At 35.3% G+C, this 26,388-nt stretch overlaps 3 protein-coding genes across 9 annotated transcripts; 1 reads left to right on the top strand and 2 right to left on the bottom strand.

The window, feature by feature from the left end:
• Positions 1 to 18,311, bottom strand: nf2b (NF2, moesin-ezrin-radixin like (MERLIN) tumor suppressor b). 2 transcript variants are annotated; one of them, XR_012396515.1, is made up of 18 exons: positions 18,045 to 18,311; positions 17,325 to 17,431; positions 17,108 to 17,233; positions 14,761 to 14,883; positions 14,527 to 14,610; positions 14,379 to 14,447; positions 14,205 to 14,287; positions 14,013 to 14,088; positions 12,036 to 12,173; positions 11,863 to 11,937; positions 11,669 to 11,782; positions 8,812 to 8,934; positions 8,346 to 8,563; positions 5,638 to 5,740; positions 5,409 to 5,548; positions 5,172 to 5,322; positions 2,339 to 3,414; positions 1 to 1,817 (listed from the first exon to the last, which is right to left on the bottom strand). XR_012396515.1 is itself a non-coding variant. In NM_212951.1 (17 exons), the coding sequence occupies exons 2-17, from the start codon at positions 17,412 to 17,414 to the stop codon at positions 3,367 to 3,369; spliced, it is 1,761 nt and encodes a 586-aa protein (NP_998116.1). In that variant the 5' UTR covers positions 17,415 to 17,431; positions 18,045 to 18,276; the 3' UTR covers positions 3,223 to 3,366. The 2 variants fall into 2 exon arrangements, 1 of the variants encoding a protein (NP_998116.1); NM_212951.1 differs by lacking the exon at positions 1 to 1,817 and having other exon boundaries at positions 3,223 to 3,414; positions 18,045 to 18,276.
• On the top strand, positions 17,665 to 23,654 carry mettl27 (methyltransferase like 27). Of its 6 annotated transcripts, none has more exon segments than NM_001040381.1 (6): positions 17,665 to 17,717; positions 19,976 to 20,096; positions 20,169 to 20,297; positions 20,397 to 20,532; positions 20,842 to 20,934; positions 22,950 to 23,654. In NM_001040381.1, coding segments are annotated over 5 exon segments (687 nt in total). In that variant the 5' UTR covers positions 17,665 to 17,717; position 19,976; the 3' UTR covers positions 23,159 to 23,654.
• Positions 23,655 to 25,650, bottom strand: cldn30 (claudin 30). Its single transcript, NM_001040360.1, is given in 1 exon segment — positions 23,655 to 25,650. A coding segment is annotated over 1 exon segment (885 nt). The 5' UTR covers positions 25,555 to 25,650; the 3' UTR covers positions 23,655 to 24,669.
• Positions 25,651 to 26,388: the final 738 nt, after the last annotated feature.

Raw genomic sequence — 26,388 nt, 5'->3', positions numbered from 1 at the left:
AATCTTTAATGCAGTTTATTTGTATATCACTTTACAATTCACTGCACATGAGACATATGACAATGTGTCTAAATCCATGGCACATTAAACAGGCAGTTTGTGCTCTGATAAACATTTCCATCAAACACGGAAAGAAAGTCATCCTTGTAGATTGTGACGTCATGAAATCCATGCCAAAAACACAAGGTTATGTGGTGCAACAGGATGAAAACAAACAAATACCAAATCAAACTGGCAGGTGTTTGAGGCATTCATTAAAACATGAACAATTGCCTTGTGAAGTCACTCTGTTAAGACATCTCAAGCTATTGTGCGATAACAGGAATGTCTCTACTACTTAAACTAAGACTTAGCAATGTATGTAGTGTATTTACAAAAGATACTGCTCCAAAATACATCTTAATGCATATAATTAGCTGATAATATAGCATGCTGCGAAATCAGCTGTAACGTAATGAGGCATAACAATCTTAAAACCGACATCAAAACACATCCCTTTATATACGAGCGCACAAATTCATTTCTCACGTCAACATTTCTGCAACAGTATTTATATCCAAAATGTAAAAGTGCAAAATGTATCCTGTGTAGTTGCATACATTGTGTTTTGAAACAAAGGACAAAAAAAACAACTATTTTTAAAGATCTGAAATGCTACTCAGATGGAAATGCGATAAAATGTCAACATGGCTCATAACCATAACACTAAGCCCAAGCATCAGTTGATTTAGGCACCGAAAATGGCAGAGAAACTAATAAATCTGCCTGTGGATCACTATTTCAAGAACTGTCACGGATTTAAAAAACAAACAGTCTCCAGCCAAAATGGATGAGTACAGCACATTTATAAACAGAGAGGCCATCAATCTACCTCTGTTCCTGAATTTGATAAAGCAGTTTTAGCTGATGCACTCAACAAGCAGGTTATATGACCAGTCATACAGCAGAAAAAGGGAGCATCGGCAGAAAATCACTCAGCTCAATGAGTAGTGCAAGCTTTTCCAAAAGGCACTGGAGTGGACTAGAAAATATCAATCATCTATAAAGTCAACAAGCTTAAAGAAACAAAATTGATGATGAACACAGTCTACAGTTCAAGACAGACAAACACTTAAAATCAATTGACATACAGAGATATTGCAGTGAAAAGGATAGATCATGCAAAAAATAAATAAAGTATGACGTTAATCTCAGCCCAGATCAGATTTTTCCAGTAGAACATTAAATAAATTTTAGCTGAAACCTTGATTTAAAATAAAGCACTGGCACTTAAAGAGTCAAAATAACATATAGACAACATATAAAGTAGTGTAAGAAATGAGTCTGTTTTGACCCAACTTCCACTCTAAATGGTTGATTGATGCTCATTTCCGAAAAGGGCTGACTTATGAGAAAAAAGAGAATCTCTGCATTGTTTGAAGTGACTACATCTCGACCAAATGCTACCAATTGTAGAATGGGGATGGGTGTGGTGCACAGAGAACCAATTCACCAATAGCGTTGAAACTGCATTAACATAGAGAGATAGAGAGAACAGCTGGGTCAACAGCCAAGGAGCAACTTCATTAACATCTAAAGGCAAGTCTAAAAGGCAACATCTAAAACACTATAAAGGTTTGAGTCTAAGCAGTTTTAGGGTTGGATTCACTCCGGTGAACCCAAGGTACAGTTGTGTATTTTGAGACTGCTATGCTGAATAAACATCTTTATTGAGATTTTCTTCGTCACCATTTTTTCTAACAGTAGTGTTGTCACAGTACTGGAATTCGATACCAATCGTTACTGGAATTTTAAAAATGTCCACCAACATTTGAGCGCTGTTGAGCATGTTCTTAAACAGCCCTGATTTGCCATTGTGTTCATTTGTTCAATAGAAATGACTGTGATTGGCTGTGAAGGTCATCAGTTCACCAAACTCACTGCTGTTTACAGAGTGTAATCACAGATACAGAGACACTGGAGCATTTTAAAGTTGTAAAGATTAGCTGGACGAGCAATCCACTGATGAATAAACTGATCTTCACAGCTTTAAAACGCTCCAGTGTCCATGTATCTGTGGTTACACTCAGTAAATTGCGGTGAGTTCGGTGGACTGATGATCTTTACGGCCAATCACAGTCAGGACCGGAGCAAGCTAAACTGGTTCTCTAGGCAAACGACAATCACGTACCCCTCATTCTGAAAGTGAAAACGAAAGTGACCAATTCACAAAGTGAAGACCAGAGGTGGGGGTTGTGTTGCGGACACCGGCCTCATTATTCTGTGGACTCTATGGACACGCCGGCCCTGATCATAGTAATTTCTGTTAAGAATGTGTCAACAGCGCTCACATGTTAGCGGGAAATGGATGTTTTTAACATGTCAGTACTGATTAGTATCGAATTCCAATATCATGACAACACTAACGAAGGCAAAACACAATTAATTGAACATCCAGGGGTGCCCAAACTTGGTTCTGGAGGGCCGGTGTCCTGCATATTTTAGTTCCAACCCTGATTAAACACACCTGAACCAGCTAGTCAAGATCTTTCTAGGTATACTAAAACTTCCAGGCAAGTGTGTTGAAGGAAGTTGGAGATAAACTATCCAAGACACCAGCCCTCCAGGACTGAATTTGGACATCCCTGCTGTAGGCTGCTAGAATGGGTGAAGAATAAAAACAAAAGTTGTAAATAATTTCCAGTTTCTTGCACAAAACCGAACCATGAAAACTCGTTTATCATGTTTATCACCATGAGCCACATGTTAATTTTGTTTAGCCTGAATGTTTTTTAATCTCAAAGTGCTGGTAGCTGTATGTTTGCATTTTAGGATTCCCCAAGTATTAACGTTCTACTGAAGAAATGAAAAAGTCAAGTCACCTACATCTTGTATAACTTCTGAGTAAATTAACCGCAATTTGTAATTTTTGGGTGAACTATCCTCTCAAAACCTGTGTCGTGTTAAAGGCACCTAGTTTTAAAAAGATCAAGCAACCCATAGGAAAAAAGAGTAGAAGGTAAATACAATAAAAATACATTCTAAACCATAGTGTGTTTTTTTTCTGGTGATGTTGAAACCTGATAAAATCTGAAGGCACAGAAATATCCCTTAATGCCTTGCATGCATTTCTGACACGTTTTTGGCATATGATCAACAATATGCTTTCATATGCTTGAAAGTGTCAAACTGTATGTGTTATTAGTAATACATGACATTTGAGGTGAACACAAAACCAAAAACTGGCTGGTAGAGAAATATATTAATTTTCAAAAAGCACAGTATATGAGGTTGCTGCATATTTTGGTGTACATGCACGCTTCAGTGATAGCTGCAAACTGTTCCTCCAGACCCTGCCTCTCCTCCAACAGAGCTCGGATTGTTCTTTCACACCTCTTCGTAGAAGGCCATCTGAGCCATGTAGGCAGAGTTTCTCTGCAAGACACATAAACGGCAGAATAACTAGATTGTTGCAGTCTTTTGAGGAATGTGAACTATTTCATGAAAAGAATTTGAAAGAAAAGAAAAATAAACTTTTTGGTTCAGCACACTTTTACCAAGTAGCCCAATTTCTAAATCCATTAATTATTTGAACTACTGAAATATTTATTACACATTAAATATTAATAAATGTATTGTGAATAAGTAAATCAATAAAAAAAAATACACTACCGGTCAAAAGTTTGGGGTCAGTTTTGTTTTGTTTATTCATGTTTTTCGTTTTTTAATTGTTCTGTTCATCAAGGCGGCATTTATTAAATGTAAAAAAAAAAATTGTTAGTTATTAAATATATATTTATTACTTACTGTATGTAGTTTCAAATGAAATGATCTCTCTAGTCATTATTGCTTTTATTACTATTAGCATTATTAATAATAATATTAGTAATGATAATAACAATAATAATAATTAACACTAGAGTGATTTCTGAAGAAACTGGAGCAATGAGGCAAAAAAATCATCTGTAAAATCAATGGAAAAAAATGTTAAATTATAAACTACTTTTGTACAGTTATTTTATAGTGCAATAACATTTCACATTTTACATTTTGTACTGTATTTTTAACTAAATAAATACAGCCTTGGAGAGCAGGAGAAGCTTATTTTAAAACATTTAAAAATCCTACTGACCCCAAACGGTAGTGTAGGTTGTATTGTATTGAACAAAATGCATATTTAGTGAGCATAATAGAAACTACAAAACAAAATCCTGGTTTGTAGTGTGCTGCCACTTTTGATTAATTTAAAATTTTCTTAAAAAGACTGCTTGAATGGTTGTTTTAGTGAAAAATATTTATAATATAGTATAGTATACGTACAGTGTAGTATAGTAGAGTAGAGTATAGTATAGTATAGTATAGTATAGTATAGTATAGTATAGTATAGTATAGTATAGTATAGTATAGTATAGGGCGATGTAGTGGCGCAGTAGGTAGTGGGTTGTTGGTTCGAGCCTCAGCTGGGTCAGTTGGCGTTTCAATGTGGAATTTGCATGTTCTCCGTGTTCATGTGGGGTTTCCTACAGGTGCTCTGGTTTCCCCCAGACATGCGGTACAGGTGAATTGGGTAGGCTAGATTGTCCGTAGTGTGTGAATGAGTGTGTGTGGATGGATGTTTCCCAGAGATGGGTTGCGGCTGAAAGGGCATCCGCTGCGTAAAAACATTCCGCTGTGGCAACCCCAGATTAATAAAGGGGCTAAGCCGAAAAGAAAAATGAATGAATGAGTATAGTCAACAAAGTACAATAGTATATAGTGTAGTATAATAGTTGTTTTCATACAATTATTGCTTTTAAACCAATTATACTTAATTAATTCAAGAACTGGACTGATCCAATTCTGTTCCTGAGTCAACAACTCACTGATGAGTCTCCAGGTATTGAATCACAAATCTGTCTCAAAATAAACTCAAAGGCAGAAATCTTAAGAGCTTGAGTGCCCACGACAGGTTTTAATGTGTATTATTGATGTATTAAAACTTTAAATTATTAATGATAAATTGTACAGTATCCTGTATCTCTTATTGTTTATTTCATTTGAGCATTCATATGGTCTAAAAGCTGCTTTCTCATCAAAGACATTTTGCTTTTCAACATTTCAAGTCAAATCAAAACCTGATGGCCATTTATTTTCATATTTTATAATGTGGAAAAGTAGACATGCACTAAGCAGGATAAAGTACATGTTCTTACATTGCTGGGTGGGATAAAAGGCGGTTCTGCATAACTTCTGAGATTGTAAACGCCAGCCTGCTGCTGTTCTTCCAGCTTCAGGGATTCAATCTCTGACTTGAGCTCCTTCAGCTGGTCTTGAAGATGTTTGCTCTTCTCCATATACTCGAGCCTGACATAAACAAACACAAGAAAACCTATAGTATGTTCAGCTTAAATTCAGACAATCAAATTAAAAAAACCTGTTCAAGTTCATACCGTTCTCTCTCAATCTCCATCGAAAGTCTCTTCATGTCCGAGTCTTTAAAGTCCATTTGGATGGGGTTGCCCATCTCTATTGCCATTTCTGGACTCTCTGGTCCAGCAGGTGGAGGAGGGTTGGAGTATGCTGCTATTAACTGAGAACAGATCACATGTTTTAAAATGACAATGCAGGCAATAAACAGAATAGTAAATTAGTTACAAATTGTTGATTACAAATCCTTACAGGGTATGTTGTTTTGGTGATTTCTAGAAGTTTCTGTTTTGCCCTCCGTTCTGCATCTTTAGCTTCATTCAGATCTTGTTTAAGGTGGTCTGCCTCTTTTAGCCTAAAGGTCACAAAAAAACAAAAAACAAGCAAAAATTAAAATGAAAAATTATAAGCTCTTTGGAAATCAGTGGTGAATTATGGCACAGTGTGGAGAAACATTTTAGCATTTTTTTTAAAGAAAATTTAATTTTGAGTTTGTGCGTTTAAACCTTTTTAGTCAAGATAACCCTAGGGCGCCTTTAGTATTCAGCAACAATCAAAGCCTGCAAGCTAATTTTTTAAAATAGTTTTATTACTATTTATAATAATATGAGTAAACACATAATTTAATGATCAAAATTTTGTTACAAAGCCCTTAAAATAACCAGGGTTCTATACCAAGACTAAACAAATTCAGAATTATTGCATGAGTTTTGAGTTTGACAAAGCTAAACCAGTGCAATCAGGCCTTTTCAATACCTGACACTAATCTTTGTCTGTTAACTCAGGCTTTGATCCTGAGGCCAAGAGCATGTGTACATGAAGGCTGGACATCAGCAGTAAACAGCCAGTCACATGCCTTGAAACATAAAGATGCTGTGACTGACTTCTCGTGAGAGAGGCAAAGATTAAATAGCTTAAAATACAAATAATTTAAAAGCATTAATACAGCAAGATGAAAAGAGCTGTCCATAAAAGAAGACCGCTAAAATAAATAGCTAGCATTATTGCTGCAAGTGTAGTAGTTTAGTCTAATTTAGCTTATACAGTATAGCTGACAAAGAGACTCAAAAACCTAAGCTCATGTGTAATCATTTTTAAAGCTTTAGCTAATGATTCAAAAATAAGGCTGTCATGTTGCAAATATTTGTATTTATTAACAATGTAATAATTGTGTAAATTATCTATAATAATTACAATAAATATTCTTTGCTAAAATTAATTTTATTTATAAAAATGTTTTTGATATATAGTGATCTATAATTTGGAGCAGGTGAAACTGGGGGAGTGTTTTTATCGAGTCAGAATTATGTTATGTCCAAAACATGTCCTCCACCAGAGAAGGTCATCCATGCCATGTAAGATGTCATAGCAATAAAGAGTGAATAAAGCCTAGCTAACTTTGTGGTACCTGAACCCAAGGACGGATGCAAACTAAATTGAAACTTAATTGGCTAAACAGCTAATCTGGCTTCATGGTACGGGCCCCAGCTAAACAAGTATGTACGTGTACATATAATTGTACAAATAAAACCTGACTCTACATTCATATAAAATTGATTCATGGTTCATAAAGAATTGACACATACATGTTCACTGGCGTTTCAATTTGAAACTTTCCAATTAAAAGGTGTGATTATTAATTTAAAGGGGAGATAATCTTGTTAATCTTCAAACACAAATGAAAATATTATTTCAAAAACAGATCTACCCCTCCATTTCAAGTCAGATCTAAAATACTCAACCCAATACTGTGACACGTCAAAATGTTCATAGAGGGATCAAAAATTGAAATTGGTTTAATCCAAGTCTTTGAAGATATTTTATGAACATTAATCAAGCATTAAAAAGGGTTTCTACAGGTTTCACAAAATCGAATTTAAGACTTTAAGACCTTTTTAAAACCATTATGAATTAAATTTCAGCCTTCATACAGGGTTGAACACCAAGGATTTAAGACGTTTACTTGCAAAAAAGATCATCCAAAAAATACGAGTTATTTCCTTCATTTATTCATTCATTAATTTTCTTTTTGACTTCATCTATTTATTAATCAACAGAACAACAAAATATCGCAATGTTAGATTTTTCCAATATCGTGCAGCCCTATTATGGATCACAGTAACATTTCATTTTTGTAAATAAATTATGTAAATGGCATTACTTGTAAGCAGTTACATAAAATAATTAAACTATTATGATAAAAAGAGTTTAAAATAACCCTTTTTTTTTTTTTTAAAAAGTGTAGTTAAAAAAATTTAATAAAAAGTTTTACTGAAATGATTGTTGGTGATTGTATGGGTTTTGGCCAGATTTGGTAGCAATGCATGAACAAAGGAAATTTAAGACCTGTTTAAAAAAGATTTAAGACCAACAACACAATATTTCAGTAAATTTAAGACTTTTTAAGGCGTAAAGTTTGGATTTAGAGATTTAACACATTTTAAGACTTAAGACCCAGCAGAAACCCTGTTTAAATGAATATAGAAAAATCAAGATATAAATGAAGACCTACAAGATAATATTCCAGTGAATTTAAGACTTTTTAAGGCTTAAAATTTAGTTTTTGCAATTTAAGACTTTTAAAAAGCCTGCAGAAACCCTGTTAAATGTAAATAAATGTCTAAAAAAAATTATAAATCAATGTGTCTCTTCAAAAGATATTGAAAAAAACGACTTGATTTGTTTTATTGAACTTAGATGTTTTTGCTTTTGATTCATATGGACACATTTTATCTATGTTTTGACACATTAAAGTTTTGAGTAAACAGGTTTTCAATGAAAAAGAATGTTCTGTTCTCTCAGATATCTGTGCTTCAAAGATGAACAAAAATCATATGGGTTTGTGATGACATGAGAGTGAGGAAATGCTGACATAACTGGCAATTTTTGCTGATTTAACACCCTTTATCAAGATTATTATTGATACAAATTTTTCTCTAGTACTGATATCAATGGCCTACCTCCTCTCTGACTGCTCAACAAGCTTAACGGCCAGTTGTTCTGCTTCTCTCATCTTTTGCTCCATCAGCCTCTTCTCTTCTTTGGTTTTAAGAGCCGTGACCTCCAGCCTCTGCCTCTCCTGTTCAGCCTCAGCCGCTTTGTGGGCCAGCAGCTTGGCCTCCTCCTCAGCGATCTGGGCTTTCTCCGCCAGAAGATCGGCTGTTTCCTCAGAGCGCAGCTGCAGAAAGGAAAAAGCGATAAGAAAGACTTACAGACTCAAGCACAGGGAGTTTCACAACCTGACTGGAATTCTAATGGGAGCCCAGGACAATGGTTTAGACCTCAATATGTCTGCAGTTCATCTCAAATTTACGTCTGGACCACATACTTCTATACTTCAGGGCCTTTGAGGACATAAAACACAAGCTGGCGGGGGAAAGAAAGCTATTTGGCATCGCTCAATTTCAATCTTGGCAAAATCCTCACTAGAGCTTCATTGGCCATTCGAGCCTCGTCTTGCAGCTGAAACATACGCCGCTCCATCTCTTCTTTCGCTCGCTCTGCTTCCTCTCTCATCTGCTTCTCCCGTGCAAGAATCTGACGTTCAACCTAGACACACAGCATAAATCAAAGGCAGACATTAGAAAAAAGAGAATGCTGAATGAGAAACATTTTAATATAAATCTTCAAAATGATTTTTAGTCTTAGTCTTTTGAATAAAATTCCAATTTAGTTTTAGGCATATTTTAGTCTTCTGAATCATTTTAGTTTTAGTCTAGTTTTAGTTTTAATTTATAATATTTAGGTTGACTAAATCTACTCAAGATAGATTTGATCAAATACATTTGGTTTAATTTAAGTGTGATTGTAGCTACCCGCAGGTTATTAAACAGTCCACGCTTCCCAAATACAGATAGCCATGCATTTTATTTATTGAACATTGTGAAAACTAAAAAGATAAACAAACAAACCAAATGTTTCACACAATCACAATCAAAATAAACAAATAATAAACAAAATGTTTACCGTTATAATGTTTACCGTGTTGGCCTGATAACCAGCAGTGGAATAATCAGGAGCATTTAACATGTGTCTGCATTGAGATCTCACTATGCTGTCCATACCAACTCTTGCAGGGTACATCAATCAAAGAGGATCGTGTGACCTCTGACTCAAGCCAACCGGAAACAAGGAAGTTTATAAAATAAACAAACTAATACACTTTATTTTTTTTAATTACACTAATTGTTCTGTAAATCTGTACTGTTTATTTATGCTCAATATATGTTGTCACAAATACAATATATTTACAATATACTCCTTTTATTCAAAGCTGAATTTTCACAGCTTCTTAATACCTTTGAAATAAAAAAAATTGTTTCAGGACTCTTTAAAACAAGTATTAATTGTAAAATAAATGGTACTGGCCAAAATAACATCTTTAACAAATGAAACATGTACTGCATGATAGGGCTGTGCAATAAAGACAAAATAATCATATTGCGATTTTTTTGAACGAATATTGTGATTGCGATTTTATTTGTGATTTTGGCAACTGTTTTTGCTTTTGCAAACAAGCAACATACATACATTCTATATGTATTCAGTGCACAATATTTGCTTAACAAAACATAACATAGTATTAAGTTTAATAAACAAAACTGTCGTAAAATTGTCTTTAAAACAGACAACATAAAATAAACTTGTTGAAATACACCTGCTCAATTTAATTCATCCTTATTTCTATAGTGCTTTTACAATGTAGATTGTGTCAAAGCAGCTTTACATAGAAGATTATAGTAAATTTAAACTGTGTCAGTTCAGTTTTCAGAGTTGAAGCTCAGTTTAGTTCATTTCAGTGTGATTTTCACTGTTGAAAGTCCAAACACTGAAGAGCAAATCCATCTTATGCGCAGCTCCAGAAGTCCTGAACCATGCAAGCCAGTGACGACAACGGCGAGGAATAAACTTCACCAATTGGAGAAAGTGAAAGAAAAACAACTCTGAGAGAAACCAGGCTCAGTTGGGTATGACCATTTCTCCAATGGCCAAACGTTTTGTGCAGAGCTGCAGTCTAGGCACCAGAGGTTGGAGAACGCTGGTCATCAATCAAGGAGAAACTGCAGGTGGGAGAGGTCACTGGCTGGCGTACATGCTGGCCCTTCAAGATCAATTCAAGGACTCGTCTGTCACTGGGGTCTTACAGGAATCAGTCTCATGCGCTTCACTCCTCCATGACCACCACAGCAGCTGGTGATACAGCCTGGTCCAGGATTATGGAAACCTCGGGAATAACTTGTTGCTCTTCACAAAGCATGATGGTAAAGCTTCTTTAAAACCTTCAGATATATTTTCTCTAGTGTGGTCTTCTTGGAAGAATGCTGTTTGCAAACAACCACTTTTCATTTCAAAGTTATCATTAAAATAGTGGACCGTTAAATAAAGTATTTCACCTACTTGAGCTTGTGTTCAACGCCCGCCATACATTTCGGAAATAGCAAATCGTGTGAAATGAGTGCGAGATGGCAGCTGGTATCTTTTGTCAAGCGTTTGTATTAGTTTTCGGAAGCTGTCTTTACTGACAATGTGCGCAGGCATGATATCTTTGCATATATGATAGGTGATAGCGTCGTTAATTTCTTTGTGCCGTTTTGATCCTTTCTCATAAGCCATGGCGCTTGCAAATGCTTGAACAATGGATACTTGTACAATCTGTTGTGCTTTTCTTTGTTTCATTGGATTTTGTCGACATGCATTGATCATGCAGTTTTTTATGACGCTGTTTTAAATGTTAGAACAGTCTTGCAAATTACCTTGCTCTGTGACACATCCTCTCTTCTGAATCCAAAATACTCCCAATTGACTGACGTTGATTTTTTTTTGCCACCAAATTATTTTTACTTTGACCTGCATCCATATTTTATGTTCTGTCCTCCCGCTACTCTATTCGGTTCCCCACTCAACTTTGTTGTGCACAGAGTGTGCTGGTTAACATCTTTCTCCTGCTCAGCTTATCTGTGATTGTATGCGTCAGCTCTATTTGGTTAAAATTAAAGTCGTGCAAACAAGAACATTTTCTGGATAAAAAGAAGTAAATTTTAAAGTAAAAAGATAAAAATCGCAGCCTAATACGGTTTAGAAATACCATGTGCTTATATTGCGTTTTTTTCACGATTATGATTAATTGAACAGCCCTACTGCATAAGTTATATTTTAATGTTTAAACAAATAAATGTTTACTATATTTCATTGTATATCTGCATAAACATTAAATTCATAAAGAAAAGAATTAATTTGGAGTAACACCACTATGGTTAACATATGTAGAATGGAAGAAAATTACCTTCTTCCTAGCTTTCTCCTCTTTGGCCTGAGCCTTCATCTGCTGCACTTCTATTGAATCCACCTTCCTCCTCCTCATGAACAGGTCATGGTTCCCAATACACAGCTGTAAGATCTAAAATATACAGTAAAAAATTTATGTGAGCAACTACTTGAATATACTTTATTACACAAATACTCATAGAAGTAGCTCACCAGTTTGTTAACTCTAAGCTGGGATGAGTAGAATTTAAACACTTCCTTTTTCTTGTCCAGTGGTTTGATAGTAAACTGAGAATAGACAAATACAGAATGTTTAAATATTTTTGTGAGAGTTCTGTAAAATTATTTGCATATTTTGTGTTTAAAAAAAGAGGTAATCTTTCAACCTCTTTCTCGCTGTAGGAGATGTTTCGGATTCCACTCCAGGGGAAGGATTTGTTAGGGCTCAGCTTGTTGTTGGGGTTGTAAATGTGAAGACCCTGAGCATCAACTCCAAGAAGAAGCTCTGTGTCCCTCTTATTTTGCTGTGAAACATCATGGTGGGACAGTTTGAATTGTACATTAGAGTCAGAAATCAACCATGTTGTGGAAAAAAAATGGCTTCACAATGTCATAAAAGGTCAAATTAGACAATATCTATTATCAAAATGTAAAAAATAAAGAAAATATTAAACAATTATAAATATTAAATCTAAATATATATATTAGTGGTCCTTCACTATAATGCGGTTCACTTTTTGCGACCTCGCAGTTTCGCAGATTTTTTCACATGTTTTTTTTCTACAGTGCCTGACTGGCTGTAGACCGTTGCCAATCAACATTCTCCGTGCCATGTCTTCTGTACAGTACAGATCGCTAAAGGTGTGCTTCTGAAGTGCTGTACAGTATGCAAGCTTTCTCCCCACAATATCAATGAAACGTTCTGCACCATCAAAGGCACTTGTGGTAGCACTCAAAAAGCAGAGGAAGATGCTAACCATTTCACAAAAAGTTAAACTTCTGGACATGCTAAAGAAAGGTAGATGTTACGTGACGGCAGGGCACCATTATGGAATAAATAAGTGAAGATCAGATGGTTTTGATCTTTGGTTTTATTCTACAATACTAGACTTATTTTTCTACAAAGGTTTGAACTTTGAGTGTTTAAACAACAGAAAAAAGTGTGAAAATATTATGCTTGTCCGAGAAAAGTGTATAAAGTGTGTAGTGATGGGGTTTTTTAGCCTTATAACATCTATATTTGTAAAAATAAAGCTGACAACTTAACCGATTTCACCTAGTGCGAGTTATTTTTAAAACAATGTAATGTAAATGTACATTGTGATTAGATGGTTGTAATCCCTAATATACTTAATTCTGGTTCATTCATTACAATGGATCTCCAAATCTGTTCACGTGATTAGAAATCAGGCTTGATCAGGCAAATTCAGACTCGATCGGAATCCGACATTACCTCCGGATCAGCAACGTGTGCGGTGTGACATCACTTTGTTGCAGAGACGCTACTGGTAAAATGGCGGAAAACTAGAACACAGAAGCTGCTTAAAACGGACAGGGCAGGTATGTCTGCAGTCTGAAGGTATTAAAAGGTTGATGAGACAGCCTCAAACCTGACAAGGTAGAGATGTTAGTTTTCATTAAAAAAACATTCATCTCCTTCTGTGAAACTTACTACTGTGATGACAGTTAGAGTTAAGAGTGCAGTTCCTAAAAGCAAATTACTGATTTCGCAAACACTTTGGCACTTTTATTTATTTTTTGTTTACAAATCTGCCGGGTATTTTAAGTTGAGGTGCTATTTTTTTTTTTTTTTTTACATGTGATTGTTTTTATATTTACTGTTGCACTTAAGTCCAAAGGTGAAGAATTCATGTTATTTATTAATTGATTGTTCAAACTACTTTCCCATAGATGGGTTGCAGCTGGAAGGGCATCCGCTGCGTAAAAACTTGCTGGATAAGCTGGCGGTTCATTCCGCTGTGGCGACCCCGGATTAATAAAGGGACTAAGCCGACAAGAAAATGAATGAATGAATGAATGAATGAATGAATGAATGAATGAATGAATGAATGTTCAAACTACCTCACATAAGTGCTCTGTTTGTTAACAGAATTGTTGAATGTTAAAATAAGGTGAATTAAATAAAAAATAAAAAAAACATCCTGGATCTGTTTCTTCACTCATCTTTATTTTTTTAATGTATTATAGAAGCATCGGATCGGGTTTCAGTATCGCTATATGTTCAAAATCAAATGACTCGGGGGCAAAAAAAAATAGGGAAATCCCTATTCATAACTATATGGAAAAATGGACTACTGAAAATTCAATTTCAAGCCAACTTTAAAAAATAAAAAAATACTTACTGTAATCGAAAAGTAGCTAACTCCATACATGTCTAGATCCTGGGCTATTTTAAGATATTCCATCTCAGCCTCGTCCCTACAAACAAAGCTCAATTGTAGTTCATCTTTCATGAGGAAGGTGGTTTAGACACACACACACACACACACACACACACACACACACAAACAGCAGCAGGACGTGCACAGTTTTACCTTGTGATGTTTCTGTGTTCAGCATACCAAGCGGTTATCTTCTCCTCCCACATGTCTGGTGTCATCTGATACTGCATCAACACCTGCACAATAAAGCACACAGATCACATAAACCATCTTAAAGAATGCAAATGTTGGCTTATTTTCAAGTAGTCAAGTAGAGCCATTACTCACTCTTTTGGGCAAGAGTTCATCTTGAGCTAAGAAACCTGGTTTGTGAAAGTTTGGATCGTAGTCCCCGTACTGCAGAAAGAATGTCATATTTAATAAAACGATATACATTGAGTGTGTCCCTTCATAAAACACTGATACGGAGACCTACCTTGGCTTGAACAGCATATGAGGCTAAAAGAACGGAGGCTTCTGGAGAACAAAATATCTCCTCATCTAGTATCTGCTTTTTAACCTTTGTAAAAAAACAGAAGGGATTTTAATCTCAAGAATTTGGCCTGAAGAAAATAAGATTATTCATTCCCCCAAATGAGGTTTCTGTACAGCGGAAAAGACCATGATGGAGAGCAATCATGCCAAATTCACAAGAACAACTCCCACATACTTGTAAGAAGAAGAGGTGCTGAGTAATTTCCTGAACGAGCTCGTCCTCAACTTTTTCTGGGAAGAATTTAGCAAGAAAGTGAAATGTTATCGGAGAGTCCTTTGGAACCTCTTGATCCAAAACCTAGATGGATTTAAAAAGTCAACAAATATGTTAGGGGCCAAACAACATCAAAATAAATTTCTCCTGAAGTCAAACCAAGGTGTTATGAAAATCAAAGGTCAGTCTGTAATAGAAACTGTATGCACCAACACCACGAAACTTGACTGCCATGAACTTGGTTAGTACTGTTTTTCTAGGATTGTGGATTAATTTAGTAAATTACGTTCAGTTTTTAATACAGACCAACAATTCAATTTGCTTTACAAGATTTCAATGTCACTATTCCCTCTTGCCTATATTTCACTTGGTTGTACTAATTGATCTTGAAGTGTACATATCCACTGCACATACATGTATACATGTTTTTTATCTATCTGCATACTTCTGATTATTAATAGCAACCTGTACATAAATTCATCTATTGTAAATCTCTGTTCACAGTTAATACAATCTGTTTATAATGTTCATAGTACATCCATATGTAAATATCACCATAGTTTTTCTATAATTGCACTTTATAACCTATATCCTGCACTTGATGCTATGGCACTCTTGGTTAGGCCAAAACTGAATTTTGTTACCTTGTACTTGTAAATTTGTTATGACAATAAAGCTGAATCTAATCTAATCTATTTTGTAACTAATTATTTGTGTTATAATTAACACCAAGAAGCAGTTTGAGCAGAAATTAAATTGTATTCAATGTTACACTGCACTTAAAAAGTCAGCTACATTGTGGATAACCTAAAATGGGGAGAACTTTAACAACATATTTGTATTTTGGGTACTTGTTCATGCTTAATGTCTTCATGGGTCACATAAATCTAAAAACCCATGGTCTGAACGAAGAACCCAGATGGGTTTTGTGCCTTGGACACAGGTTAGGTTAGTAAGTTAGTAGCCTCAGGTCTCGGTTAATTTAACATTTAGTGTGCTTTTGAAAATGCACCCAATAAGAAGGCCCATGCGGAAACTGCGCGTGCAAAAATCCATCAAGCCTATTTATTTACTTCTGTAAATGTGTGTAAATTTATATTCATTCAGTTTTTAAATTAATTTCAGTAATATTATTGACTAATATGAAAATTTTTATATGATTTTTAACTATTTAATTTGTAAAGTAATAATTGTCTTTTAGTAGATCAGTTATCAGAGTTGCTTTGCTTACCAAATAAGTGGATCTAATTACATTTGCACTGTAAACGTTAAATAAAAGTTAAAATGGTAATATTTAAAGTTTTATTTTTAAGTTTTAATATTAAGTTTTTAGTTACGATACTACCAAAATTATTTCACATAAATCTGCTAATTTTTCATTACAAAATGCTGCGTAGAAATAGCAAACAATGTCTGAACATTCTCGCTGGTACTACCAAAAAGACATGAAAACTTATAGGATGTGATCATCATAACTGAGTGATAAGTAAATGAGCTTTAAGAATTTCAGCAATCAGCATGTACTTGACCAATTAGACTACTGGTATTAAATTTTTAAGAAACTTATAAAAAAATGGAAGAAGCATTTGAAACCTCAAACAAAGAAATATATCCTCATTGAAAAAAGATAAAAACCAGGAAACGCCATTTGCTTTATTATGCAGTGTGTTAAAACAATGTGTTTGTGTGTGTGTGTGTGCGTGCGTGTGTGTGTGTGTGTGTGTGTGTGTGTGTAGAAGCCACTGGTCACAGTTAAAAGCTGGGCCCAGGAATAACTGGTTTTCTGGAGTCAAAACTATTCAGTTACAGAAATTGAATAATAAAATCAAAATAACATTGTATAGTCTTTATTGTATAAATAATTCAGTTAAAGTATTATTCTTTAAAGTCACAAATTAACTTTTTGTGCCAAAACGTTTTAAACTCTTATGACATTGCCTTAAGAAACACATTCAAATTATAAACTTTCACTCTGTTATGCTTATACTTTGCAAAGACTCCACAAATCTCATTTATTCTCAACTGTTGTGCTGATCAACTATAATAACAACTCAACATTGCAGATCCTGCGATGTGACTATTGCAGACACACACATAGAGATATAAACGCTGAAACAATATATTGTGCAGCCCTACTTCAATGCAGTTTACTTTTGGGTTAAAAATAAATGCCATTGGGTCAGACTCAGGTCTAATTTGATTGACTTTGTCTTGGGTCAAGATTTCCTTCTTTCATTTCTGTAGATTGGGTTCAGTGAGTAGTGATTTGGGAACAGATTTTAGGCTCTAAACTACAATTACATCTCACCCGTTTATCAGGCTTCAGCCAGGCATATGTGTCTTTTACTGTGTATCGAAGACCAAAAAACCACGTTTCCCTCAGGCCAATGGTCCGGCATACCAGGTCAAATAAATCTTTCCCTTTCCATTTGACCTAGAAGTTATAGACAAACATTAAACTTTGTAGGACATTTTAGGACACAGAATCAGACAGACACATGTATTAAGTATTTCCATACGTTTACCTCACAACTAAACTCCATTTCAGCATCCATAGTGCTGACTTTGACTTTAAAAGTCTTTGGTTGCTTCTTTTTCAGACCCAAAATTGACATAGTGACTTTATATACACCTGAAAACACAAATAATTACTTTAATACCTCAATATAGTAAAGTATATTTAGCATTTAACAAAATGAAGCTAACATTCATTTACTTAAATATATATCTAAAAACTAAAACAAAGTGCATCAATACATACATAAAAAGATAATTTAGACATTTTAAAAAGTCTATCAGAGCTTTAATTAGAAAATTACTTCAACTTATTCCTTCCCTTATTATGCATCATTATTATCATCATTTATCTAACGTACTAGTGCTACTATCACAAGGCAGATGAATGAAGTCAGCCACAGGTAAGTCGCATTCACGAGTACTTTACGCAAAGTGCTGTAACTTAACAACTGTAACAATGCCCACTCTCCTTAAAATAAACACATTGTTAGTTTTCAACCTTTATAAGTAAGATATAACACAATCTGCCTTGTTATATCGAGCGAGAATGTAGAAAGCGACTCACAAAGCTTAACGTTAACGTTACATCCTGGCTAACGTGACAGAAAGTAAGCTGGCAAATTTACTCCCTTTACAGCGACACAGTATACGTTTAAACGATAAGTATAATCCATTCTGAACACTGTTAAAAATATGTGAATGAAACTAGCCAAATATCAGTCAGTTACCTTGATTAGGTTATGTGTTAAACCAGGCCCGATCCACAGCAAGGAGTTTCCAGGCACTCCGCTAAACCACAACAATGCAAACCGGATTTCGTCGGTCACCTACATGGAAATGGTTGTAAGCTTGTCCGAAACTGTAGAAATCGTTTAAAGAGTGTCCATTTTGGTAATAAACTATTAACTGGACGATTGTGGAATATAAATACGATGTTATCTTGAGTAGAAAATGTTGGATAGGGAGTTAGCAGGACTTTGTTGTTGGTTTTCTTTGCCGCCCTCTTCCTGCTGGATGGAGAAGAGCAGTTGAGGAATGTTCATGACGGTGTGTATACAGTGATTTATGTCACTCTTTCTATGCTCAATAAGATCAATTAACGTCATTTATTATGTAAGTGTTAAATGTTTTATTTTGTTTAATTTATTATATTGGTTTGTTTTGTAATATCATGCTGTTTTATATCAAGTATTGTACAGTCAACTACACAACACAATTACTGCTAATTTAGCCCTCTGAAGTTGTTGTGATTTAGTTTATTTTATTGGTCTATTATGTAATATCATTCTGTTGCAAGTATTGTATGTACAGACCATTTTGAAGGATGTAAACAAAAACAATGTGCCCTTTGCATTTCCTGTTTTGCATTTTTAATTTCTATAGCTTCGGAGAATCCAAAAAGAGCCACATATGAATAAATAATGTTATGATAGCTGTTTTAATATTAAGTTATGATTGAATTGCCTCTTTACATTTCTGATATAATTTGATAACAAGCAGGAACTGTTCACGGGCCAATGATATGACCACATTGAAATGATCTATAACAGTTACTATTTTAGCCCTTTGATATTATTAGAGTGGTTTGTAAAATGAGTGTAAAATTGTAAAAAGTTTTTATTTTAGTGAAATGACTGTACTGTATTTTGTATTATCTGTAAAAAAAAATCTGTAAATCTGTATTTTGTTTTATATTTTGTACCAATAAGGGAGTTTATGCTTTTTTTAATAATAAATTTCCAACTTTTAAACAGCAACTTCCAAAATATTTATTTATTTATTTATTTATTATATTTTCAGATAAGACACTTGGTAAATTATTGCTTAGTTATAAAAAGTTTTATTTAGTTTTAGAGTAAATCATGATTTATTTACACACACACACACACACACACACACACACATAGCCAAAATAAAGCAAATAAGACTTTCTCCAGAAGAAAAAATATCAAACATACTGTGAAAATTTCCTTGCTCTGTTAACTTCATTTGGAAAATATAAAAAATCAAAGGAGGGCTAATAATTCTGACTTCAACTGTATGTATGAATATATAATTTACTCTAATGCTAAATAAAACTACTTTTTTTTTAAATACTCTTTTAAAATATTTTGGTTGAGTGCAGTGCCAATTTATTCCACTCGATGAAATGTCATGTACTGCATAGCAATGGTCTCAAACTCAATTCCTGGAGGGCCGCAGCTCTGCATAGTCCCAACCACCTCCAACTCACACCTGCTTAGTTTCTAGTAGTCTTGAACACCTTGGTTAGTAGGATCAGCGGTGTTTGATTAGGGTTGGAGCAAAACTGTGCAGAGACCATTGCTGTATAGTATCTGCACATAACTACATATTATAATAAAATGTCTGTAAAATGCTTCTAAAATTATCTGTAAGATATTGTCCTATAGATAGACCATTTCAATATGACAATACCATTAGTCCATAAACAGTTCCTGCTTGTCCTAAAACTTTTTCATAACTGAAACAAGAGGTGTCATAACGTTAACACAGCTGTCATTAAAATTGTATTAACATGTGAAGCTTTCTGGTTCTCAGAATCTTTTGAAATGAAAGATCTAAAACAGAAAATACATTTGGACTATTGTTATTGTTTACATCCCTCAAAATGGTAAATAATGTTTCATTTCCCCTGAAGGATGGCAAACACCAGCCGGACCTTTTCTGATGTTAGGAATGTGATTCTGTCGGCTCATAAAAACACAGAGGCCCAGGATAAGGTGGGCTTCTATGACACCTGGGCTGATAACTATGAGCAGGTAAACTTTAGGCTGCAAGAATTTCTTCCTTTTTCAGAAAAGCTATTTCAATTCTAATGTTTTTTTTCTCAGGATGTAGCTGTGCTGGATTACAGAGCCCCGTTGCTGGCAGCCGAGTGTGTGAGCTCGTTTTTCAACGATGACAGAGAGAAGGCCACTGTTCTGGATGTGGCCTGTGGAACAGGACTGGTCTCCAAACACGTAAGTATTGCTTCATTTGGATTCTGAGCCTGCAATGAGCCTCCTAAATCAAAGAGTAGTGTGATTTTATTTTCTCAATTGATAATTCTTCGAGGAAAGTTGAAGAGAATGGGGTTTCGTCACTTCGATGGAGTAGATGGAAGTCTGAGGATGCTGGAGGGGGCAAAGAAAACAGGACTTTATAAGCAGCTTATGCATTGCATGCTGGGTCAAGACAGAATTCCTGTTAAAGCCGGTAACGAACCATACCATGCTGGAATGTTTTTGACGTTTACTGTCAAAGTTTAACTGAATAATCTAGGTTTTCTTATCAGAATTGTATGTTTGGATCTCATTTTTTCAGTTTATGGCTGTTGTAATAATGATAACCAGTTAGAGAGTTGTCACTAGAAATGCTGGTTTAGTGATTAGGATATTCTCAACAAAATATACTGCACATTTTAAGTAGTTCTAAACAAATAATCCTAACTACAAAACAGCACTTTCTGCTGATGATCTTTATGTTGATAAGCTCTGTTTGATTATGTTTTCTCTTTTGTCTCAGAAACGTATGATGTTGTTATAATTGTTGGAGCTCTAAGTGTTGGACAGGTGCCCTTGAAAGTCATTAGAGAGCTCTGGGATGCTACAAAACCAGGTACCATGTAAATTTCACAAGAATAATCATTGTTACATGCATTTGAGTTAAGGACTAAAAATGGGTTTCAAGCATTATAACTGTAACAGTCCAATGCAATATCATAGATTCTATCATAGATTTTACCATGATTTACAGAAGACATCCACTAAAATGTCATTCAAATCAACCATTGGCAACTTATATATCAACAGATCTCGTCAGAGATATTTAGCAAATTAGTAAATGACATATTGATACACTCTTATTTAATGATCAGACCCCAGTCCCAAAAATACTAATGAATTGTTGTTGCTGTTTTAAATCTTTTTACTTTGCCAATATTATTCAACCCACCATGTTATATATCAGTTTTTAAATGATTTAAAATATGATTTAGGATGATCCCTTTTGTCATTATAAACCATTTTTTCAAATAATATAATTTTGTTAAGACTGTTAAGTCAGAATTTTCCAGAAATAAATCAGTTATGCAATGGAGCATTATTTCACCCATCATTTTTTTCTTCAAAGATAATTTGAATTATAAAAAGTAGATTCATTGGATTTACAATTTTTTAGGTATATGTGCTAAATTAAAACTAGCAAAAAAAGTTGTTCAGCTAAATTTATTTGTTTAAATTCAACCCATATACATTTTTGCAACCATGTACCTTAAAAAAAAAGAATCAATCCAAGGAATCATTTTATTCAGTGTTTTTAATTTGATGCAGACATCCAAATGGGGCATCTTGCTTTCTAATACACAACAGACCCATGTCCAGCCTGGGAAATATTTATCTTTGCGCTTTATATATATTGTGATAACACAAGGAAACATGCTTATCTGGGAATGTGGAGGAGAATGGCTGCTAAAATAAAATCCACTGACTTCTTTGCTAAATAATTATCAGCTAAATACCTTAAATAGTCCAGCGTTTACCGAACATTACCTCAACTTTTGATGGTTTAACTAAACACCACATTTGGCCACTACTGTGCACGTTTAGTATTATTATTAGGAAATTTTTATAAAGGCATAGTTCAACCAATAATGATCATTCTGTCATCATTTACTCATCTTTCACTTTTCTTCGGTTCAACAAAATCAGATAGTTTGAAAAAAAAATGCTGGTTGCCGAAGAGGGGTCTGGCTGCAGGTTCAGTGCAGATGCAATCTGAGCTGCATCCAATGTTTTTTTATTGCGCTCACCTAACACTACCCCTCACAGTGACGTCACTAGCTCCATTAAGTGCATTAATTGTGTCTAACATTGAATTTCTGAGTGATGCAATCTCAGCTTGCATCATAAAGGATGCATCCAGATACTATTGGGTTGCTGGGACCAAGGGCGTAGAATTGGCATGAACGGAGGGGGCATGTCCCCTGTAATATCCACCAATTACTGAAATGTCCCCACCAATAATTTAACCATCTTCAAAATAAAATATTGCTATCAACCTTTAGTACCCTAGATTTGCTCAAAGGGATAAATCCAAAGACATATAAAAGATAACAGGTGATAAATTGGTTAGGTTGTGTCACATAGCTATCTATATTTCTATACATTCATACCTCCTCAAAGCCATACTACAGTAAAATCATAAATTGACATTAGCAGCATATAGGACGTGCTTCATTAATTGTTATTTTTATTATTAAGTGTTTAAATGTTTTTAAAAGCACAAAATATAATTTGTGCTGTTCAATACATTCTACTCAAGGGATCTACGTCCCCACCAATATCAAGAGCAAATCTACACCCTTGGCTGGGACCCATTGACATCCATAGTATTTTTTTCCTATAATGAAGTCAATGAGTCCCAGTAGTAACAAGCATTTCTTTTTTGTGTTCAACAGAAGAAAGAAATTCATAATGGTTTAAAATTACATGAGGGAGTGTAAATAATGATGTAATTTTACTTTTTGGGTGAACTATGCCTTTAAGTGCTCTCAAGTTTGTATTTTTGAAAGGGTGTAATTAAGGTGAGTGATTTTCAGTTATCTTCCCTAAACCCATTATTCTCTGATACAGGCGGTTATGTGTGCATGACTACAAGAGCCAACACTGATAACCAAAAGTACAAGGCTGAATTGGAGCAAATGATCAAAGCATTGGAAGAAGAGCAGAAATGGAGAAGTGTGGCTGTTGTTGAGGTGGAGGAGTGGGAGAGAGGCGTATCAGAACTGGACACCGGGTACATTCCAGGAGCCGTTTATCTGTATCAGAAAGGGTTTTTATAATTTTATGAGCACATGATTGCAACCAAACACTAAAACTTTTTAAAGGAATTCATAATCCACCAGCAGGTGGCGGTAGTTAATCAGAAACTGGACGACCACTTGTTTATTTTTGAAAGTTCTTTTGCTCCCCAGAGAAGCGCCTGAAATGTCAAAACCTGATCCATTAGTTTAACACACAACTATTTTCACTTCATAAACACTGAAACACACTGGGTACATTTAAAAATACATTTGTTCAGCCGAAGTGTATGAACCTAAAGGAATTTGTGAGAAATGTCTCAGGTGTATTATTACAAAGCTTTCGATCCCAGTTACATCTAACCTTTCAGTTTGCCACTCCTCGATACTCCGACCACAATTTTTTTTTGGAGCCGCCATTTGCATTTGTGTCAAGTAAGTGACGTAAATAAACGAGAATCTGTTTCATCTTATTGACCGCAATTTCAATATCCAATTTGAAGATTTGTATTATAAATAAACACACTCCAAAAGTTTACACAGTTTAAAAATAATTTATTAGCTTGCATTTCCGGAAACATGCAGCATCACAGTGTTTTCATTAAACAGACATTATAATGGCATAAAAGTATTCAGGAAGTGTTGTATTTATACTTTATAAACTTTTGTAGCTAATCAATTTATTTTAAACGAAACTGTTGAATATTGCTAACTTTTGTCTAAACAAGTAGCCTCATTACAGCACACTCCATTGAACTCTTTTTAAATGCTCTTTGTACTGACAAAATGCAAAGCGCTATTACGAGGTGATACTCTCTGTTGAACCGGTTTTGCCTGGATCTGCCGTTTCACTGAGGGCTCGAATTGACGTAGAAGAAAGGCTAACAAAGAAGAGAGTGTACTTTTCCCTCCCTTGTAAAATCTGAACCAAACCATTGTCCAACTATGAAAGACCACCAATGTCGGCAAGGTCATAGCAGTGCTTCATACATCAGAAATGTGTTCATTCTAGTTTCCTAACAGGAAGCAAAACATGAGATTTGAATGAAACAAAAAAATTCTGTATGCTTGTTGAAGAGGCATCAGCTTTTTATGTTACATATAAGAACAAGCTTTTGTAAGTAGCTTACTGATGGCCACATTGTCCATTGAATTTTGTAGGTAACATGAGGCTTATATAAGACACACAATGAAGAATATGAATTACTTCGAGTAGGTGTACACACATACATACTTTTAGAAATGAACTATAATAGCAACAACGATAATCTTGGCTCCTGAGGTTTGAGTGTAGTTCAGTGCAAATTACCTCAGTCAGTTTCCTTATACCTCAAGGACCTCTTAAAGTGCCTCCACTTCTTCAAAAATGCCTAATAATTGACAAGCAATAATTTCAGCCTTCATTAGAATCCTTCATTTTATCAATAATAGCAGTAATTAATAGTGCAATGGCAGATATATGACTGTCCAAGTGCAAGTCTCTTGATCTGCATACTTTTTGCAGTCTCCACAATCAAAAGCATGTCAATGGAGCATCTCTCTTGTTGAGTTGGTCAGTGTATGAAGCCATCATGAAACAGCTGGGACTTTGTTGACATCCCCTCGTCCTGCTCAGACACTAGCATTGATTCAGAACTGGCAAGCTGCGACTTTGTAGGTGTTGGCCTGCTCTGGTTGGAGCCTACTGACTGAGGTCTGCCCTGAATAAAAGGGGCTTTCTGACTCCACTGGGACCTCACAGATGGGGCACCACTCTGAAGTGACCTCACAGAGATTGGATGCATCCTTTGAGAGCCCGGCCTGCTGGATCCTGCCTGCGAAGATCGCACAACCAGATACTTCACCGAAGGACCACGGTCATCCTCTGGTTTGTCTTTACATTTGGAGGTGCAAAGAATTCCTCCACTCAATATGAGGACAATGGCTCCCCCCCAACCAAGATAAATGGCCCCTCCAAGCTCTCTGCGCTGTGGATCCGCTAACTGTGGATTGTAAAACGCCTTTACCACCATGCCAGCCGACCATGAGGGTGGGATCAAGCAGAGAATTCCTGCAATGATTAAAATGGCACCTGCCGCTGTGACAATCTTCATTTTGGATCTTTCGGATCTGATCAGAAAAATGGTGCACTTTCCTCCAATGAAGGTCAAAATGAGGCCCACAGCTCCAACAATGACGGACATAACCATGAGGGCCCGAGAGGCCTGCAGATTCACATCTAGAGCGAGTGTCGATTCATACGGCTTGCACTGGATTTGACCTGTGCTCTGTACCACGCAGTTCATCCAGATGCCTTCCCACATGATCTCTGAGGTGACGATGGTGGTTCCGATGAAGGCTGTCACTCGCCACATTGGCAGGATGCAGCACAGGAGGGCTGCGGTCCATCCCATTAAAGCCAAAGCGCTCGCCAGCATGTGCATGCCGAGGGACGCCATTGTGCCGGGGTTAAACGTCCACAGCTATTTGAGGCCTCTTTGTTTTTCTCAAAGCCTTTTTGAAGGCCTTGTGATGTTTGCTTCCTCGCTCATTGCTGTCTACAGCTCAGCTTTCACTCTCAGGACGATGGTGAGGTGTTTATGTGCTAAAAAAAAGAGAGAATAAGAGAGGAGGTGTGTGCAGTTAAACAGACCATGCCTCCAGTAATTCAAATACTACCAGACTAACCAGATTCCTTCTTCTAGCTCCGGACAATATGGGCGGGTCATGAAAAAGCAGGTAGATAGGCTGCTGGAAATTTGCATTAGATGCTTTGGATGTTTGTGTGATATCAGAGGAAGTTTTGATATCACTTTGTTTCTTTTGTTGTATCCGAGATTTTGAAGACCTTTATATAAGAGCACCAAGTCTCTATTTATTTGTTTAAGTGTTTATAATGGATGTAACAATCTTTTTATACTGTATTTTAAAGGGAAAGCTCAGTCATTTGGAAGAAAACTGTAAACCTGCAACCATTAACTTATGGAGGTCAATATTTGCAGGTTTTATCTTTCTTCGAAATATCTTCTTTTTCTGCTCAACAAAAGAAAGAAAGTCAAACAGGTTTGGCACAATCCCTTTAAAAAGATAATAATAATAAAATTAAAATGGTGCCTTCATATATTCACTTTAATATGATGTTAATGTACAGTTGAATTTAGAATTATTTCTGTTTAACAGTGAGATTTTTTCAACACATTTCTAAACATAATAGTTTTAACAACTCATTTCTAATAACTGATTTATTTTATCTTTGTCATGATGGCAGTAAATAATATTTTACTTGATATTTT

Source organism: Danio rerio, chromosome 21 (assembly GCF_049306965.1).
Source record: "Danio rerio strain Tuebingen ecotype United States chromosome 21, GRCz12tu, whole genome shotgun sequence".
Classification (NCBI taxonomy): Eukaryota; Metazoa; Chordata; class Actinopteri; order Cypriniformes; family Danionidae; genus Danio; species Danio rerio.
The sequence above is the reverse complement of the archived record's forward strand: the minus strand, read 5'-3'. Positions and strand labels throughout refer to the sequence as shown.

What these genes read in the sequence shown, in the direction of transcription:
- nf2b (NM_212951.1), bottom strand. Translation starts at nt 17,414, where the DNA reads ATGTCAATTTTGGGTCTGAAAAAGAAGCAACCAAAGACTTTTAAAGTC. An exon ending in AGCACCTCTTCTTCTTACAA is followed by an intron (nt 14,611 to 14,760) that starts GTATGTGGGAGT and finishes TTTTTTACAAAG; the next exon opens with GTTAAAAAGCAGATACTAGA. An exon ending in AGGAGAAAGCTAGGAAGAAG is followed by an intron (nt 8,935 to 11,668) that starts GTAATTTTCTTC and finishes CTGTGTGTCTAG; the next exon opens with GTTGAACGTCAGATTCTTGC.
- mettl27 (XM_005161203.6), top strand. Translation starts at nt 19,977, where the DNA reads ATGGCAAACACCAGCCGGACCTTTTCTGATGTTAGGAATGTGATTCTG. An exon ending in GGGCTGATAACTATGAGCAG is followed by an intron (nt 20,097 to 20,168) that starts GTAAACTTTAGG and finishes TTTTTTTCTCAG; the next exon opens with GATGTAGCTGTGCTGGATTA. An exon ending in CAGAATTCCTGTTAAAGCCG is followed by an intron (nt 20,533 to 20,841) that starts GTAACGAACCAT and finishes CTTTTGTCTCAG; the next exon opens with AAACGTATGATGTTGTTATA.